The following is a 17,082-nucleotide window of genomic DNA, read 5'->3' on the forward strand; positions in this document are numbered from 1 at the left end:
AATTGCATTGAAAGGTATGGCAAGCTGGAATTATGTGTCAATATGCCCGATAACTGCTTAAATGACACCTACCTATGTATTACATGAGTGGTGATTCTAAAATAGGGATAGACTTCAGTCTGAACTGTTTCTTTAAGGTTAGACATGTACAAACCCCAATTCCAATGAAGTTGGGACATTGTGTAAAACATGAATAAAAACAGAATACAATGATTTGCAAATCCTTTTCGACCTATATTCAATTGAATACACTACAAAGACAAGATATTTAATGTTCAAACTGATAAACTTTATTGTTTTTTGCCAATATTCACTCATTTTGAATTTGATGCCTGCAACACGTTCCAAAGAAGCTGGGACAGGGGCAACAGAAGACTGGGAAAGTTGAGGAATGCTCAAAAAACACCTGTTTGGAACATTCCACAGGTGAACAGGTTAATTGGAAATGGATGAGTGTCATGATTGTGTATAAAAGGAGCATCCCCGAAAGGCTCAGTCGTTCACAAGCAAAGATGGGGCGCGGTTCACCACTTTGTGAACAACTCCGTGAGCAAATAGTCCAACAGTTTAAGAACAACGTTTCTCAGTGGACAATTGCAAGGAATTTAGGGATTTCATCACCTACAGTCCATAATATCATCAAAAGATTCAGAGAATCCGGAGAAATCTCTGCACGTAAGCGGCAAGGCCAAAAACCAACACCTAATGCCTGTGACCTTGACCCCTCAGGCAGCACTGCATTAAAAACCAACATCATTCTGTAAAGGATATTACCACGTGGGCTCAGGAACACTTCGGAAAACCATCATCAGTTAACACAGTTCGTCGCTACATCTACAAGTGCAAGTTAAAACTCTACCATGCAAAGCTTCTCTGGGCCCGAGCTCATCTGAGATGGACTGACGCAAAGTGGAAAAGTGTGCTGTGGTCTGACGAGTCCACATTTCAAATTGTTTTTGGAAATCATGGACGTCGTGTCCTCCGGGCTAAAGAGGAAGAGGACCATCCAGATCATTATCAGAGCGAAGTCCAAAAGCCAGCATCTGTGATGGTATGGGAGTGTGTTAGTGCCCATGGCATCATGGGTAACTTGCACATCTGTTAAGGCACCATTAATGCTGAAAGGTACATACAGGTTTTGGAGCAACATATGCTGCCATCCAAGCGACGTCTTTTTCAGGGACGTCCCTGCTTATTTCAGCAAGACAATGCCAAGCCACATTCTGCAAGTGTTACAACAGCGTGGCTTTGTAGTAAAAGAGTGTGGGTACTAGACTGGCCTGCCTGCAGTCCAGACCTGTCTCCCATTGAAAATATGTGGCGATTTATGAAGCACAAAATACGACAACGGAGACTCCGGACTGTTGAGCAACTGAAGTCGTACATCAAGCAAGAATGGGAAAGAATCCCACCTCCAAAGCTTCAACAATTAGTGTCCTTAGTTCCCAAACGCTTATTGAGTGTTGTTAAAAGGAAAGGTGATGTAACACAGTGGTGAACATGCCCCTGTCCCAGCTTTTTTGGAACGTGTTGAAGGCATCAAACTCAAAATGAGTGAATATTTGCAAAAAAACAATAAAGTTTATCAGTTTGAACATTACATATCTTGTCTTTGTATTGTATTCAATTGAATATAGGTCGAAAAGGATTTGCAAATCATTGTATTCTGTTTTTATTTACGTTTTACACAACGTCCCAACTTCATTGGAATTGGGGTTTGTAGTTCTAATGGTTAAGGTTAATGTTACGTTGATTGTTATCAGTGAATCTACCCACAAGTATAGAAGAACAAACGTGTGTGTGTGCGCGCGTTTTGCACAAGGTGTTGTGATGCATCTAGTGCAGTAGTTAGAGGGAAGATGCATGCTTGGTTATCATCTGCTTTTCTAAACTATTGCTTACAGCTTGCTGCCACTGGCTAGCCCTTGTGGTGAGCAAGGAAGCAGCCCAGTGTGTAAGCCTTCCCCCGCCAGTGCATAGCCTCTCTTTTGCCAAGACCTTTGCCAGGCCTTCTTGTGGCCACACACAGTAACTGGGTGCCTCACGGCCTCAGGCAAACTTGGTAGGGGGTCTCGGAGCTGCAGTGGTGCCCAGAGGCTGTTCATGGCCAACCACTGCCCCACTGCCTTGTGGGACGTCTATTGAGACAAAGGCTAGGGGATCACGCCTTGAGAGAAAAGCAGCATGTTTGGTGGCACACATTAGGTGGTTCTTTGACAATCTGGAGTTTCCAGCAGCCTCCTGCAGTCATGATGGGTGACTGGTCGTCCTGGGTATAAGCCCTTGCCACCAGGACCAATCTGTCATGGCAAAGACAGTGTCACTGAGGACTGCGCACCCCCTGTGACACTCTAAAAACCTTGCGTAGGTCTCCACCTCTGACCATGATGTACAATATCTGGCCTTACACCTGGTTGAAGTCTGGTGGCGTTGGGGTGTCTGGCGATGGGAGTAGGGTAGAATGGCCTGGGAGCTCCTAGCCAGAGCCCTGCATATCAGAGGCATGGGGTATATGGTCGCTAGCAGCTGGGATTGAGTGGCAGCTGCTTTTGGCAGACCCCCGTGTGACTGAGCAGCCCTATTTAGAGACCACACTGCTCACCCCAATTGGGGAGGGGCCTCGAAACGGTGGCCTAAAAATTGTCCACTCAACCAACCTCCTGGGTAGGTTACTGCGCCTACTGTGAATTCCATCCTGCGGTAAAAACAATAAATTTATCCCATTTAAACATGGAACATGGAATGTTAGCGCTCTCCTTGATGATGGCAACCGACCACATCGAAGGACCACGCTGATTGCTGAGGAACTAAGACACTACAACGCTGACATCGCTGCTCTCAATGAAACCAGGCTCCTGGATGAAGGCTCCCTGAGAGAGGACGGAGGAGGGTACACCTTTTTCTGGAGAGGCTATCCCTCTGGTGAACAATATAAGCATGGTGTTGGACTGGCAATCAAGAACAGCATTCTACCAAGCCTCACTGAAACACCCACTGGACTCAGTGAGAGGCTAATGACCCTCCGTATTACCCTTAACAAAGGCACGCCATGTCCCTTTTTTAAGTGCATATGCGTCAACACTACCATCTGACAATGGTGTGAAGGACAGCTTCTACCAGCAACTAGATGAGGCCTTTCATCATATCCCAAAAAAGGGCAAGATCCTTCTTCTGGGAGACTTTAATGCTAGGGTAGGAAAAAACAATGGTATATGGAGTGGAGTATTGGGTAGGCATGGGGCTGATCAGGTTAATGCAAATGGTCTGAGGCTGCTAACACTCTTTGCAGAGCATGACGTCACCATTACAAACACATTGTTTCAGCAGAAGACCAAATACAAAACATACTGGATGCACCCACAATCTAAACACTGGCACCTGATTGATTATATCATAACAAGACTTATTGAAACTAGTGATGTCTTGCTGACCTGGGCCATGAGAGGCGCAGAATGCTTGATGGATCACCGCCTGATCGCGACTAAACTCCACATCAAAGTGTGTCCCCCGCAGCGTCTCAAGAAACCCATAAAAAAAAGCAATTCAACTGTGCTAAATTGAGGTCAGTCCCAGCACAGAATGAGTTCTGTTGCTCTGTAGGCATGATTGCATTAGAGTTTGATGCCATTCTGAGTTCTGACAATTCCATGGATCAGAAATGGACCTGCCTAACCTCATGCGACATCTAGCTGCAGTTGACTCTATAGGCTACAGAGCCATAAAACATCAGGACTGGTTCGACAAGAACTCTGACACTATCAGATCCCTGCTGGAAACCATGTGTAGGGCACACAGCGCTACTCTCAACAGTTCTTTATCCGCCATCTTTCGGCAGCAGTGGCAAACAGCACGTAAAGAGATACAAGCAACCTTGCACACTGCAAAATACATGGTGGATGAACAAAGCTCATGAGATTCAATCATATGCTGACAGAAATGATATGCACAACTTCTACATTTCTATAAGACCATATATGGCCCTAGGAACTGCTCTATCACACCCTTAAAATCAGCAGACAGACTGACAACCCCGAAAGACCAAAAGTGGATCCTGGCAAGGTGGGCTGGACATTTTTAAGCCCTACTTAACCAACACTCACCAACTGACCAATCCATCCTGGAAGAACTGCCAATTCGTCCACCCAACTCAGACCTAGACCACTTGCCAACTTTTCAAGAAGTACTTGCAGCCATCGACTCCCTCAAGAACAATAAGTCCCCTGGCAGTGGTGGTATCAACAGAACTTCCAAAACAAGGAGGATACTTGAGCACCAGAATGATCTATCGACACATCCTGCAGGTCTGAGACCAGGAGAGTGTCCTTCCATAATGGAGGGGTGCTGAAATTGTCAGCCTGTACAAAAACAGGGGTAACAAGTTCATCTGCGACAAAAGTCGTGGCATATCCCTGCTAGCCTTTTGCAGGCATGGTCCTAGCAAAGGCTAAGTCCTATGCAAAGTCCTATTCAGGCTGGTGAAGCACTTGACAGAACATCTGCTGCCAGAGTCACAGTGCGGTTTCAGGAAGAACAGGTGTACTGTGGATATGATTTTCATAGTAAGACAGCTACAAGAAAAGTGCCGCGAACAACATCAGGACCTTTTCATGGCTTTTGTTGACCACTCCAAAGCTATTGACACTGTGAATCGAGCGCTACTTTGGATAATACTGAGAAAGTTTGTCTGTCCAAGCAAATTTGTGAACATTCTAACATAGTTCCATGATGGGATGGTGGCACGAGTGACCATAGAAGGGCAGGAATTGACATCCTTTAATGTATGCACTGGAGTGAGGCAAGGGTGTGTGCTGTCATCGGTACTCTTCAACATTTCCCTCCTATTTGTCACAAAGCTTTTTCATAAAGATCTGGAAGGCATTAGTGGGATCACAATAAACTTTAGGCTAGAGGGAAATCTCTTCAACATTCGAAGGTTCCGGGCAACCACCAAGTTGTCAGCAGTGCAGGTCCTTGAGCTGTAGTATGCTGATGACTGCACTCTCGTAGCTCACACACCAGAAGACCTGCAAGCCATCCTTGCCACAGTTGTGAATGCCTACAGCAGGCTGGGTCTATCGGTCAACACCACCTAGCCTGAGGTGTTATGCCAATGGAGGTCCAGCCCCCCACCCACTATGCCTGTCCTCACTATAGAATACCAGCCACTCTCAGTTGTTCCATCATTCAAATACCTCAGCAGCATCCTGCAACACTGATCACAAAATTCACAATACAATTGAACAAGCCTCTGTAGTCTTCGGCAAACTCCAACGTAAGGTCTTCCAAAACAAACACCTCCATCTGCGCACCAAAATTGCCATTTACAAAGCCGTCTGCATCACACCTCTCCTATACGGCTGTGAAGCATGGGTCACATACAGTTTCCACCTAAGGTTGCTGGAGTGGTTCCACATAAGGTGTCTGCAGCGAATCATGGGGATCACATGGTGTGATCATGTTCCCCATGATGAGAGTCTTGCTAGGGCAAACTGCAAGAGCATAGAAGCCATGGTCACTGAACACCAACTACACTGGCTTCAGCATGTCATCAGGATGCCTCAAGAACACCTGCCACATCAAGTCCTGTATGGACAGCTTCATCTGGGCTGCCAGTCTGCTGGTGGTCAGAAGAAGCAATACAAATACCAGCTAAAAACATCGCTGAAGAAGTGTATCCACCCCTTGAGACTGGAGCAAGCTGCCATCAACCGTTCCAACTAGCGGGAGATCTGCCACAGAGGCAGAGAACAGCTGGAAACGGAGAGGAATGTGAAAAACAACAGAAAAGACTAAGGAAATACACAACCATGCCTGCCCGCACTAACTCAGACTGCATATGCCCAACGTACAATAAAATTGTGGATCAAGAATTGGACTCTACAGTCATCAAAGAACACACCGTTAACGCGGAAGGATGTCATCATCGGACTCAATGGACTACCAGCAAGCAAGCGTGTGTGTGTGTGTGTGTCTCATAGTGTTATGGTGTCTTTGAGTGTGTAACATAGTTTAATTCATTTGCCATTTTATGGTATCTGCTGTGCTACTGTCCCTCAGCTGGAGCTGATTGGTTGTTGACACACTTTAACAGGATGCTGTTCTTGAATTGGTTACCTGTCATTTTTATCTTTGGTATTCAAATCCTTATGGAGTGCATTCTCACTGGAGACCACAAAACTAAGTATAGAATATGGTGTGTAGTTGGAAAGGTGTTACTTTGAGACTAGCCATAAATTTTGCTTACATTTTCCTACACCCGTATGCACACTTAACAGTCGTGTGAACTGGCCTGAGTGTCGATTAAGTTTAGTATCTTAACTAAACATTTCACAAGACTAAGAAAAGCATTTCCTCAAAAAGCAATTGAGAAGAAAAAAACACACAACAGATATAGTATGAGTGTGAAATCAATTTGGCATATTTCCCTTTGATGAGAGTGTGATTCATGCCCCAAAAATCCATACTGTCATCACTGATTGTTGAAATCGCAATGAGCGCCGCATCACATCTGAGTCAGAGCAGGATCTGTATCTTCTCAGGCAAGCTGCCAACACCTATGGTGAAATTGAGTGTGCAAAACCTGACACAACCAAGTTGCCTTTCTTCTTTATGTGTCTGTGAATGTTCTCATTCATCCAGATCATGGTTATACAAAGGAGTTGAATCAAGTGCAACTGGACTTGGTATATATCCGTGAAGACGTTTTGCCTCTCATCCAAGAGGCTTCCTCAGTTCGTGCCTTTCTGACTAGACCAAGCTAGTCTGACTGGCTGGTGATGAGACTCAGAATTTATCCTCTTCTGAGTCATTGTCAGAGCTATAGATGTCCATGGCTCTTTGTGTTCCGATGTTTACCAACGCCCGTCGCTAACAGTGCCATAGATATGAGTGGCTCTTTCGTGTACTGATGTTTGGCCGCGCCCGTCGTTATCTGAGCTATTGATATGCGTGGCTCTTCTGTGCGCCGATGTTCTTCTTTATGAGTTTGTTTCTGCCTGAACCTCAAAAGGTAGGGAGATGGGTAATTGGTCAAGTACAATTGGGGAGAAAAGGGGGGGGGGGTAGGGGGGCTTAAGGAGGAGAGTTTGTGTGTAAGTCATGCAATATAAATCTGTATTTTGAGTGGTCAAAGATGGAAGAAGAACTGCATGTAACATTTCTGATTTCATACAAGTTGCAAGCGACCATCCTTAAAGTATTTCTACTTTAATAGACTATAATTCTCCCCACTGGACTGTTTTGAGAGAAGGGGTTTCAGCCAAAGATATCAGTAATAACCTACTTTGACAATTTTGTAGGGGTTGCTGGGATCAAAGGCTCATCACAGCTTTTCAGCTGGAGCACTAGTAGAGCACCCACTAAAGTTTCCAGAAGTGCTCCTCATTCAATGAGAACTGCGCTGATCCTCAAAGTTCGACAGATGCCCATGTGTCTTGCTGATCTTATCTCAGCAAAAGAGGGAAAGCAACATGGACTTTCAACTCTGCAAGCGGGTACGTTTTGAGGAACTTAATCGGAAAATAGCGTCACTGATGAAGTAAAAACAAAGTGAAAAACAGCATTGAGACACCTTATGGAGGTGTTAAGAAAGGGAAAGCGCTGTGAGTGGCTAGCATCGTTGATAATCAGCTATCAGACCGCCAAATGGGATGAATGGATTCTGGCTAAACACTGAACCTTAAACTGAGGTGTCAGAAGAGGTCTTGCATTAACATGCTCCCACTTTAATTAGATGTTCAATCAGGGAAGAGCACATGTCTTACATATTCATCTCATCTCATCATCAGGCACTTCTCCGGGGTCGGGTCGCGGTGGCAGCAAGCCTAGTACGGCACTCCAGATATTCCTCTCCTCAGCAACGCCCTCCAGCTCCTCCTGGGGGATCCAAGGCGTTCCCAGGCCAGATTGGACATGTAGTCCCCCCAGCGAGTTCTGGGTCTACGCCGGGGTCTCCTCCCAGTTGAACGTGCCCGGAAAACTTCGAAAAGAAGGCGCCCAGGAGGCATCCTAATCAGATGCCCGAACCACCTCAACTGGCTTCATTAAGGAGCAGCGGCTCTACTCCAAGGTCCCTCCGGATGTCCGAGCTGCTCACCCGTTCTCTAAGGCTGAACTCAGACACCCTATGGAGGAAACTAATTTCAGCCGCTTGTATCCACTATCTCACCTTTTCGGTCACTACCCACAGCTCATGACCATAGGTGAGGGTTGGAACGAAGATTGACTGGTAAATTGAGAACTTTGCCTTCCGGCTCACATCCCTCTTCACCGAAACGGCCCGGTACAACATCCGCATTACTGCTGATGCTGCACCAATCCGCCTGTCAATTTCCCGCTCCATCCTACCCTCACTCATGAACAAGACCCCGAGATACTTGAACTCCTTCACTTGAGGCAACAACTCATCCCCAGCCCGGATGGAGCAATCCACCATTTTCCGGTAGTGAACCATGGCCTCAGTCTTGGAGGTGCTGACTCTCATCCCGGCCATTTCACACTCTGCTGCGAACCGCTCCAGTGCGTGCTGGAAGTTGCGTTCTGATGAAGCCAACAAAACCACATCATCTGTGAAGAATATATATATATATATAATATATGACTCAAGTAAATTCTTTATGAGACAATACAAGCCTGTTTCATGCCATAAGCAATCATCAGCTGCCATTAAAACTACTCAAGGAAAAGACATACCATTTACTGCGTCGTTATGCACATCACGTGCACAGTGTCCAATGGGGAAGGGAGAGATGCAACATTCAAAAATTCAAAAACACGTGATCGCTAACGGAGGTGCGACATTCAAAAATTATATATTTCTATTCTATTGTAGCAGAAGATATCTGTCTGTGTGTGTGTGTGTGTGTGTATTCTATTGTAGCAGAAGATATCTGTCCACCCTTGGGCAAACTAGGTGGGAGTACAGTAGAGCACCGAGTAGGACATAATCAGGCAGTGAGGCCAGTCCTTAGACATTGAATGAGGGAGAGACTCTTACTCATAATTGGGATGCATGAGGAACTCATTCTTTGTGACTCAACAGCTTTAGCTTTGATATGGTAGAGGGCGATTCGGTCAATGGTGCAGTCCAAATCTTAGATCTTGTGTAATGAAACCATGGATATGTTGATGCTTTATCTCTCTCTCTCTCTCTCTCTCTCTCTCTCTCTCTCTCTCTCTCTCTCTCTCTCTCTCTCTCTCTCTCTCTCTCTCTCTCTCTCTCTCTCTCTCTCTCTCTCTCTCTCTCTCTCTCTCAATTCAATTCAATTCAAACGGCTTTATTGGCATGACGTAACAATGTACATATTGCCAAAACAAGTGTCCAAACATTGAAAAAAAAAGCTAAACATCAATTGGAAAACAACATTGAAAACAAACACTACAACAAAGAAACAGCACAAGACAAAAGAACATGATGTTATCGAATATGGCAGCAACAAATTGTTATGTGACTGTCACTCACTGTCCCTCACTTTATGGCAAGCAGCAACATAGACTGCTACTAACTTACAGCTCTTTGGGTCTTCCCCTAGTAGGACTGGTAGTTTTTCTTCATCTGATAGGTTAAGAAAACCTTTTGTTATTAGTTTGAATTGTTTAAAATGTGCTTCTCTAATATGTTTACATTTTTCGCATTTATGTTTCATGCTCACTGAGGGTGCAGTGACAGCACAGCCTTTGCTCTGCAGGGAGCCAGGTTTTCTTGCGTCTCCCCTTTTCAATAACAAGACTTTGCTCACTCAGTCTGTATTTTGTCAAGCTTCTTTTTAGTTGTTGATCGGTCACCATGCTCAAATAATCTGCTATGGTGTACTGTCCATTTAGAGCCAGATAGAACTGCATTTTGCTCTGTGTTTTTGTTTGTGTTTGCCAATGTGTGATGTAGTTTTGTTTTAACTGTTTCGTAATTTGATTGAGTCTGATTGGTGATGTGTTCTGTTCCTGAGGTGTGTTAATAGAGCAGGTTTGTGCTCTCAGCCTCATGCCCAGTTGGGTAAGGGTCATATTACTATTCAGCTCTTGGCATTGCAGGGCTTGTTGATGATACAAGAGGGGGTCACTTAGTTTTAGATATGTCCAAAAGTTAATTGCTCTATTTTGTATTGAGTGAGTATTGGCCTAATTCTGCCCTGCATGCATTGTTTGTAGCTTTCCTCTGGACGCGTAGCAGAATCTTACAGAACTCTGCATGCAAGGTCTCAATGAGGCGTTTCTCCCACTGAGTAAAGTTTTTTTTTTTTTGTAAGTGGACGCCACACCTCACTGCCATAGAGTGCCATTGGTTCAGTAACACACTTAATTTTAACCAAATTCTAACTGGTATTTCTGTTTGTATATTTTTTTATGGCATAGAAAGCCCAGCGTGCTTTCCCTCTCATCTCATGAACTGCTTCATTAAAATGTCCAGTTGAACTTAGTTTTAATCCTAGATAGGTGTAGTGTGTGCAGTACTCTACATGTTTTGTACCAATTGAGAACTTAGGTAGAATGTCCTGAGATCTGCCTCTTTTTTGGAATATCATTATTTTGGTCTTTTTGGGGTTTACTGTCGGGGCCTAGGTCTGGCAGTAATGTTCTAGCAGATCCAAGCTCTGCTGTAGGCCATCTGCTGTGGGGGACAGCAGAACCAGGTCATCTGCAAAGAGTAGGCATTTCACCTCCTGATTGTGGAGACTTGCCCTGGGGACAGAGGACTTTTCTAGTATAGTAGCCAGTTCATTCATGTAGATATTGAAGACTGCAGGGCTGAGGTTACAGCCCTGACGGACACCTCGCCCTTGGGTAAAGAATTCGGTAACACTTTAGTATGGGGAACGTAGTCACCATTAATTAGGTGCTTATTAGCATGCAAATTAGCAACATATTGGCTCTTAATTGGTCATTATTACGTATTCATTAATGCCTTATTCTGCATGGCCTTATTATACAACCAGTAAGCCATTAACTATGAGTTTTCCCTCTATAACCTCAGAATTATTTCTTATTAGTAGTACCATCTCAATATGCTTTGCTTAGTATGGACTTTATAAGGTGGTAGTGCCACAAGAAGAGTTATTCTCCCTTACTAACACTTAATGAATATGGTCTGTTCTTACATAACAAAACACAAAACTACAAGTGTTAATAGTGTTAAATTACTGTAAATTAAGTTTTTGTTACTTAGAATATGTTCCCCATACTAAAGTGACATCTTGATCATTACTAATTCAGTAGTAATTAAGTTTTTTTATGTTCCCCATACTAAAGTGTTGCCAAGAATTCTGTTCTTCTTTTTTTTGCCAATTTTTTATGCTGCACATATTGCCAGAATATATTGATTTAATAATATCATATGTTTTACCCCCTACACCACTCTAAATAACTTTGTAGAACAGTCCTGCATGCCAAATAGAATCAAAATAATTTTAGAAGTCAATAAAACAGGCATACCTTTTTGTTTTGTTTTGTGTTATATGTTTATCAATTGGGGTATGTAGGGTGTAAATATGATCAGTTGTGCGGGTTTCGGTATAAATCCATTTTGGTTTTTGCTCAAGACATTGTGCTTGGTAAGGATGTTCAGAAGTCTGGCATTCATAATACTACAGAAAACCTTCCCTAGATTACTGTTCACACAGATGCCTCGGGAATTATTAGGGTCAAGTTTGTCGCCATTTTTATAGATTGAGGTTATAAGGCCATGATTCCAAATGTCAGGAAAATAGCCTACACTCGGAACCAAATTGAATAGTTTTAGTATAGCCAATTGGAATTTCTTGTTCGTATTTTTTAGCATTTCGTTCAAGATGCCATCAGGTCCATAAACTTTCAGATTTGAGAGCCTGCATTTGCTTAAGGAGTTCCTGCTCAATAATTGGGGAGTCTAATAGATTCTGATTGTCTTTTATAGCTAGCTCCAATTAAGTCAACTTCTCATGAATTTGGGATTGCTCTGTGTTTACATCAATTTGAACAGTGTGGTATAGTATTTTAAAATGAGTTGTCCATATATCACTGCTTTGTATAGCTAATTCCTGGTGTTGGGGTTTGTTTGGGTGTTTCCAACTCTCTCTCTCTCTCTCTCTCTCTCTCTCTCTCTCTCTCTCTCTCTCTCTCTCTCTCTCTCTCTTTCGCTCTCTCTCTCTCACACACACACACACACATATATGCGCGCACACACATGCACACACAAACAAAAAACCTGCATACACATGAACTAAATCATGTGCTAAATCGGCCGTAACATCTCTCTCTCTCTCTCTCTCTCTCTCTCTCTCTCTCTCTCTCTCTCTCTCTCTCTCTCTCTCTCTCTCTCTCTCTCTCTCTCTCTCTCTCTCTCTCTCGCTCTCTTTCTCTTTACAGCTCCCTCTCTCCCTCTCTTTCTGCCTCTCAAGAGCACATACACATCACACAGGAACACAAAAACTCACACACACATAGTCACATAACCGCACACAGTGAAGAGTTTGGGCACATCTCAGAGGACAGCCTTTGCATGAGTTGGTCGCTGGGGTAGTGGAGGGGACCTTAAAGCTGTTTGGAGTGTAATACGCCAGCCAGTGACAGCGTGCCAAACATACATATTCACACACGCACACACACACACACACACACACACGTGCACGCACGCATATGCACAAACACATACAGACTTGATCTGCAAACCATTTGACTGTTGTTTTTTTTTCTTCTTTTGGTTATCAGTTTTCATATCCAAGAAAAAACATCTCTGATAAAAGAAAAGCGATCTGTCCACTGGAACTGCCTTAATTAAATTCAGTATAACCTTTAAAGAACCTTCTTCGCCATATGTCCCCGTGACAATTCAATCATATTTCGAAAGCTTCATTAGCAAAGTAAATGTCATTTGCTATGTAAACAAATGCATTTAATGCCCGGGGCGTGTAAGCATACCAGAGTCAACATCCTTATGTTTCTGTTGGTGTCATAATCTGGGTAGAAATATACAGCAAACCTCTCTAGGGCTTTTGGTACTGCAGCAGCAAAGCTCTATGTACACTAGAAAAATGTATGGATACTAATGTTATGATTAATATTACATTAACGCCAATCCATTAAACTCCAAGCGAATTCATTCGTTCAGATAACTTGAAACATTTACAAAAAAACAACAAACAAACAAAAAACAAAACACGTTAAGCAGTCTGAACAGGAAAGAATTTAAAAAAAAATCTTTACTGTCAGAAACAATGTATCAGATCCTACATTTGTGCCCATCGTGGCTTCCTGGGGCGGAAACAGACCTGTACTGGTCAAAATAAGGGCAGATGCACAGTAGGTACATTATTTATGTTGTGGACTTATGTGTTACTGTAGACTAACACAAAATCCCCCCCCCTTTTTTCTCCCCAATTGTACCTGACCAATCCCCCCACTCTTCCGAGGCGTCCCGTTCGCCGCTCCACCCCCTCTGCCGATCCGGGGAGGGCTGCAGACTACCACATGCCTCCTCCGATACATGTGGAGTTGCCAGCTGTTTCTTTTCACCTGACAATGAGGAGTTTCACCAGGGGGACGTAGCGCGTGGAAGGATCACGCTACCCCCCCCCCGAGCAAGTGCCCCGACCGACCAGAGGAGGCGCTAGTGCAGTGAGCAGGACACATACCCACATCCGGCTTCCCACCCGCAGACACGGCCAATTGTGTTCGTAGGGACGCCTGACCAAGCCGGAGGCAACACGGGGATTCGAACTGGTGATCCCTGTGTTGGTAGGCAACAGAACAGATCGCTACACTACCCAGACGCCCCAATACACAAAACCTTTCTATGTAGAAACATGGTGGCCACGAGTACTGTTGGCAACATTTCAAGACACGGATGAGAAGAAAAGGCACATACATTTTGCAGGATTATTTTGGACACTTGGTGGCGGTTATTAGATGCACAGGGTTGTATATGTAGGGGCATAGGTGACAGGAAATGGTAGGCACAGGTAGGGGGAGCGCACACTTTTCTCAGCAGACCAGGAAGAGACCAACACACGGCAACATGCAACAGTAGAACTGGAAACAAACCGGGTACGTTCATCTATTTGTGCAACTGGTTGCTACCTCAATAAACAACAAACTAACTGCAAATAGCAACTGCAAAATCTATTGTATTGGGTCTGCGTGAGATTTGACTCCTACCTGTGTACTAATGGTAACTGGGGGGGAAATGACATTGGAAAAATTGAACAACCGCCATTACAACGTTACAATAGTGTTATAACCAATACTGTGGTCAGCTGGCCAAACGTTGCTGGCAGCAAAACCGGGAGGTCAGTGGACAAATGGAGCACGCACACACACACACACACACACACACACACACACACACACACACACACACACACACACACACACACACCTGTGTGCTCCTTTACAATATCACTGCAAATCTAATTAACTAATAAGGTGGCCCCCTTATTCATGTCGAAACATCTTCGTTATTGTATGTTCAGCAGACTTGTGCTGCCAGTGTAAAACCGCACTGTTGATGGCATTTGGAAATGTGAGGGGGGAAAAATCAAGCGCCCGAACATGCAGATACACACACACACACACACACACACACACACACACACACACACACACACACACACACACACGTAGACAAATCATATTTGTGCATAAGCTGAATAGACGCGTGGCAAAAGTAATTTCTGTAAACTCACATCAAAGAAACCCCCTTATCTCCTTTCCCTGGAGGCCTTTCTACACAGGACACAGGAAAAGGGAAACACGAGCCATGTGAGACTGCCAAAGTGTAAGCAGCAACCAGAGACATCTAGGTGATATGGGTAGTATGCGATCAGAGCTGGGACCCTCCGGTCCTTATTATATCATCTCATTTGGCTTTGCTGAAAATGGGGCAATTTGAGCTCTGCAATAATATGCGCAGTAATGGCAAAACATCTCCAAGATGTGTAAGCTAATTCAGTAACACACAATGGCTCTGGCACATATATTCTAATGGAGCAAACAAGGCGTCATATAGACGAGCCATTTGGTCGCCCGCGCATTACCTGATCATGCACCGGGACGGTCCCTCACCGCGTGGAGGTGAAACGAGATCATCATTAAAAAAAAAAGAAAAAAAAAAAAAAAGAATGCAACTGAAACCAAAGGTGAAATTTACAGAATTTATTGAGGCAAAAGAAGACGCTTGGAAGTGCTTTCTAGTTGTTTCTGTGCCACCCGAGTGCCACTGACCGTAGTCTCCAAAGGCACAGTCGCGCTGAGGTCTCGGCGGTTTGTAAACAACGTGCACTGCATTGCACACGCATCGTGAAGTTAATTGGTGCAAAGGAAACTTCCGACTCACCCATTCCAAAACCCGGATAAATCCCAGGGGCAGTTTGAGCACTTGGAAGGTCCCCACAGATGCAAGCTGAACGCAGGAAAAAATATAAAGGCATTAATTTCTATTATAATATCATGAAATGTATCCCATTCAAAAGACATTACATACACACACACACACACACACACACACACACACACACACACACACACACACACACACACACACACACACACACACACACACACACACACACACACACCTCGAAAACTCAAAAAGCCCCCTATTAGTCAAATACGAACCTGACTGGTGGCGTCCATTTCGAGATAACTCTCTTACAGTAGTTTGATTGAATGTGGCCAATTTGCCGACGCGAGCCAAAGCGGCGGACGTGTGGCGCGTTAACGGCTCTCGCGGCTCTGACGGCCAGCCTGGCGGAAAAGCCCGAGTCCCCCGTCGGTTTGTCGGGAAATGCCAAGTGTCATAGATACAGCCAGGGATTGGCTTCACGATTGGAACACGACGTCTTCGTTCTTTTTGTGATTGGATGAAACGATTTATTTTCTCCACGCTGGTAATTTGTCAGTATCTTTTGGCGTGCCCTCCCCTTCCAATTAAGCCATTAGAGGGCAAATGGCTCTATTGATAGACCCAAAAAAAGATAATTTTACAAGAAATGTGCTCTCTACTCGTGGGCTAATGCAAAAAAACAAAAACAAAAAAACAACAATCAAAAATAAATTACAATAGAACAGAACCCCGCGTCCCTGGGAGCAGGATACGCGGTTTGGCTAATGGATGGACAGATAACAGAACAGAATATGAGTTTTTACCACCGCTTTCATGACATTACTTTTACAGAAACCTGCTGAAATGGACTGGCGTCTCTTTTAAGTCCGGTTTTATTTCGGGTTCTGCCTACCCCCCGAGAATTTCACGCGCCTCGCGGGAGCGCACGCAGCCAAAGGGAAACTACCAGACATGATAACCATTTTAAGTACTGTTTAAACACGATATAATCTTCTTTGTCAGGTTCATCAATGGTGAAAACTGATGTGAAGTCTTTAGCTTTTAAACGTTTAGAGCCACCAGTGTGAATGTCATTCATCTAAAAATTACTCGGCAGCAACAGTCGGTTCTGCAGAATAATAATTGATGCACCCCGTAAAACACGTCACACCAAAGGCGCCGACCCCGGAAAGGTTGAGCACCCACGGGGGAGGCCGATCAAAAATAAAGGAATAAAAAATCAAAACTATATCTTTAAAAAAAAACGCATCTATTTATCACTATGTAAATGACCCATATAATTTTGTCATAATATTTTTTATTATTAATGATTTGTATGGTGCTCATTATTGATTTGTATTTGGTGCCTAAAGTACAGTCCCGATTGATATATTAACAGCGAATTACACTTCCTTTTGTTATGTGACCTTTATTTTGAAAAACTCTGGTCTCCCATGATGCTGTGCGCTGCTGCGAGAAAACGGCAGAACAAAACTGAAAGTTGAAGACGATGGTCATGTTCGCTATGCACAGAACGAATTCACAACTTATAATTCATTGATCTTCATCATTTATTTAGCACCTAGCTGGAAGGCGAACAGCTCTTAAGGTGGTTCTATGGCGTGTCTACGGTGTGACTAGTAAAATGCTGCAATAAATGGTCTGATACCGCACCATGGACCCATCAGTCGTTATTGGAGTGCATCGTCTGAATGAAGTCCGGCTGGCATGCTACAGTAAGAGCTAGCCTCTTCATCAACCCTGCCGCCACGCTGCACCGAGAGGTCTAC

General features: G+C 44.1%; 1 protein-coding gene across 1 annotated transcript in view; it reads right to left on the minus strand.

The window, feature by feature from the left end:
* The window catches only part of synpra (synaptoporin a), a gene marked incomplete at its 5' end in the record, with an annotated part of 42,022 nt that extends 26,640 nt beyond the window's left edge, over positions 1 to 15,382 (minus strand). Inside the window, one exon of the mRNA XM_056274638.1 lies at positions 15,305 to 15,382. Within this exon, the coding sequence (XP_056130613.1) occupies positions 15,305 to 15,382 (78 nt within the window). The remainder of the gene's footprint in view (positions 1 to 15,304) is intronic.
* Positions 15,383 to 17,082: the final 1,700 nt, after the last annotated feature.

This window comes from Lampris incognitus, chromosome 2 (genome assembly GCF_029633865.1).
Source record: "Lampris incognitus isolate fLamInc1 chromosome 2, fLamInc1.hap2, whole genome shotgun sequence".
Classification (NCBI taxonomy): Eukaryota; Metazoa; Chordata; class Actinopteri; order Lampriformes; family Lampridae; genus Lampris; species Lampris incognitus.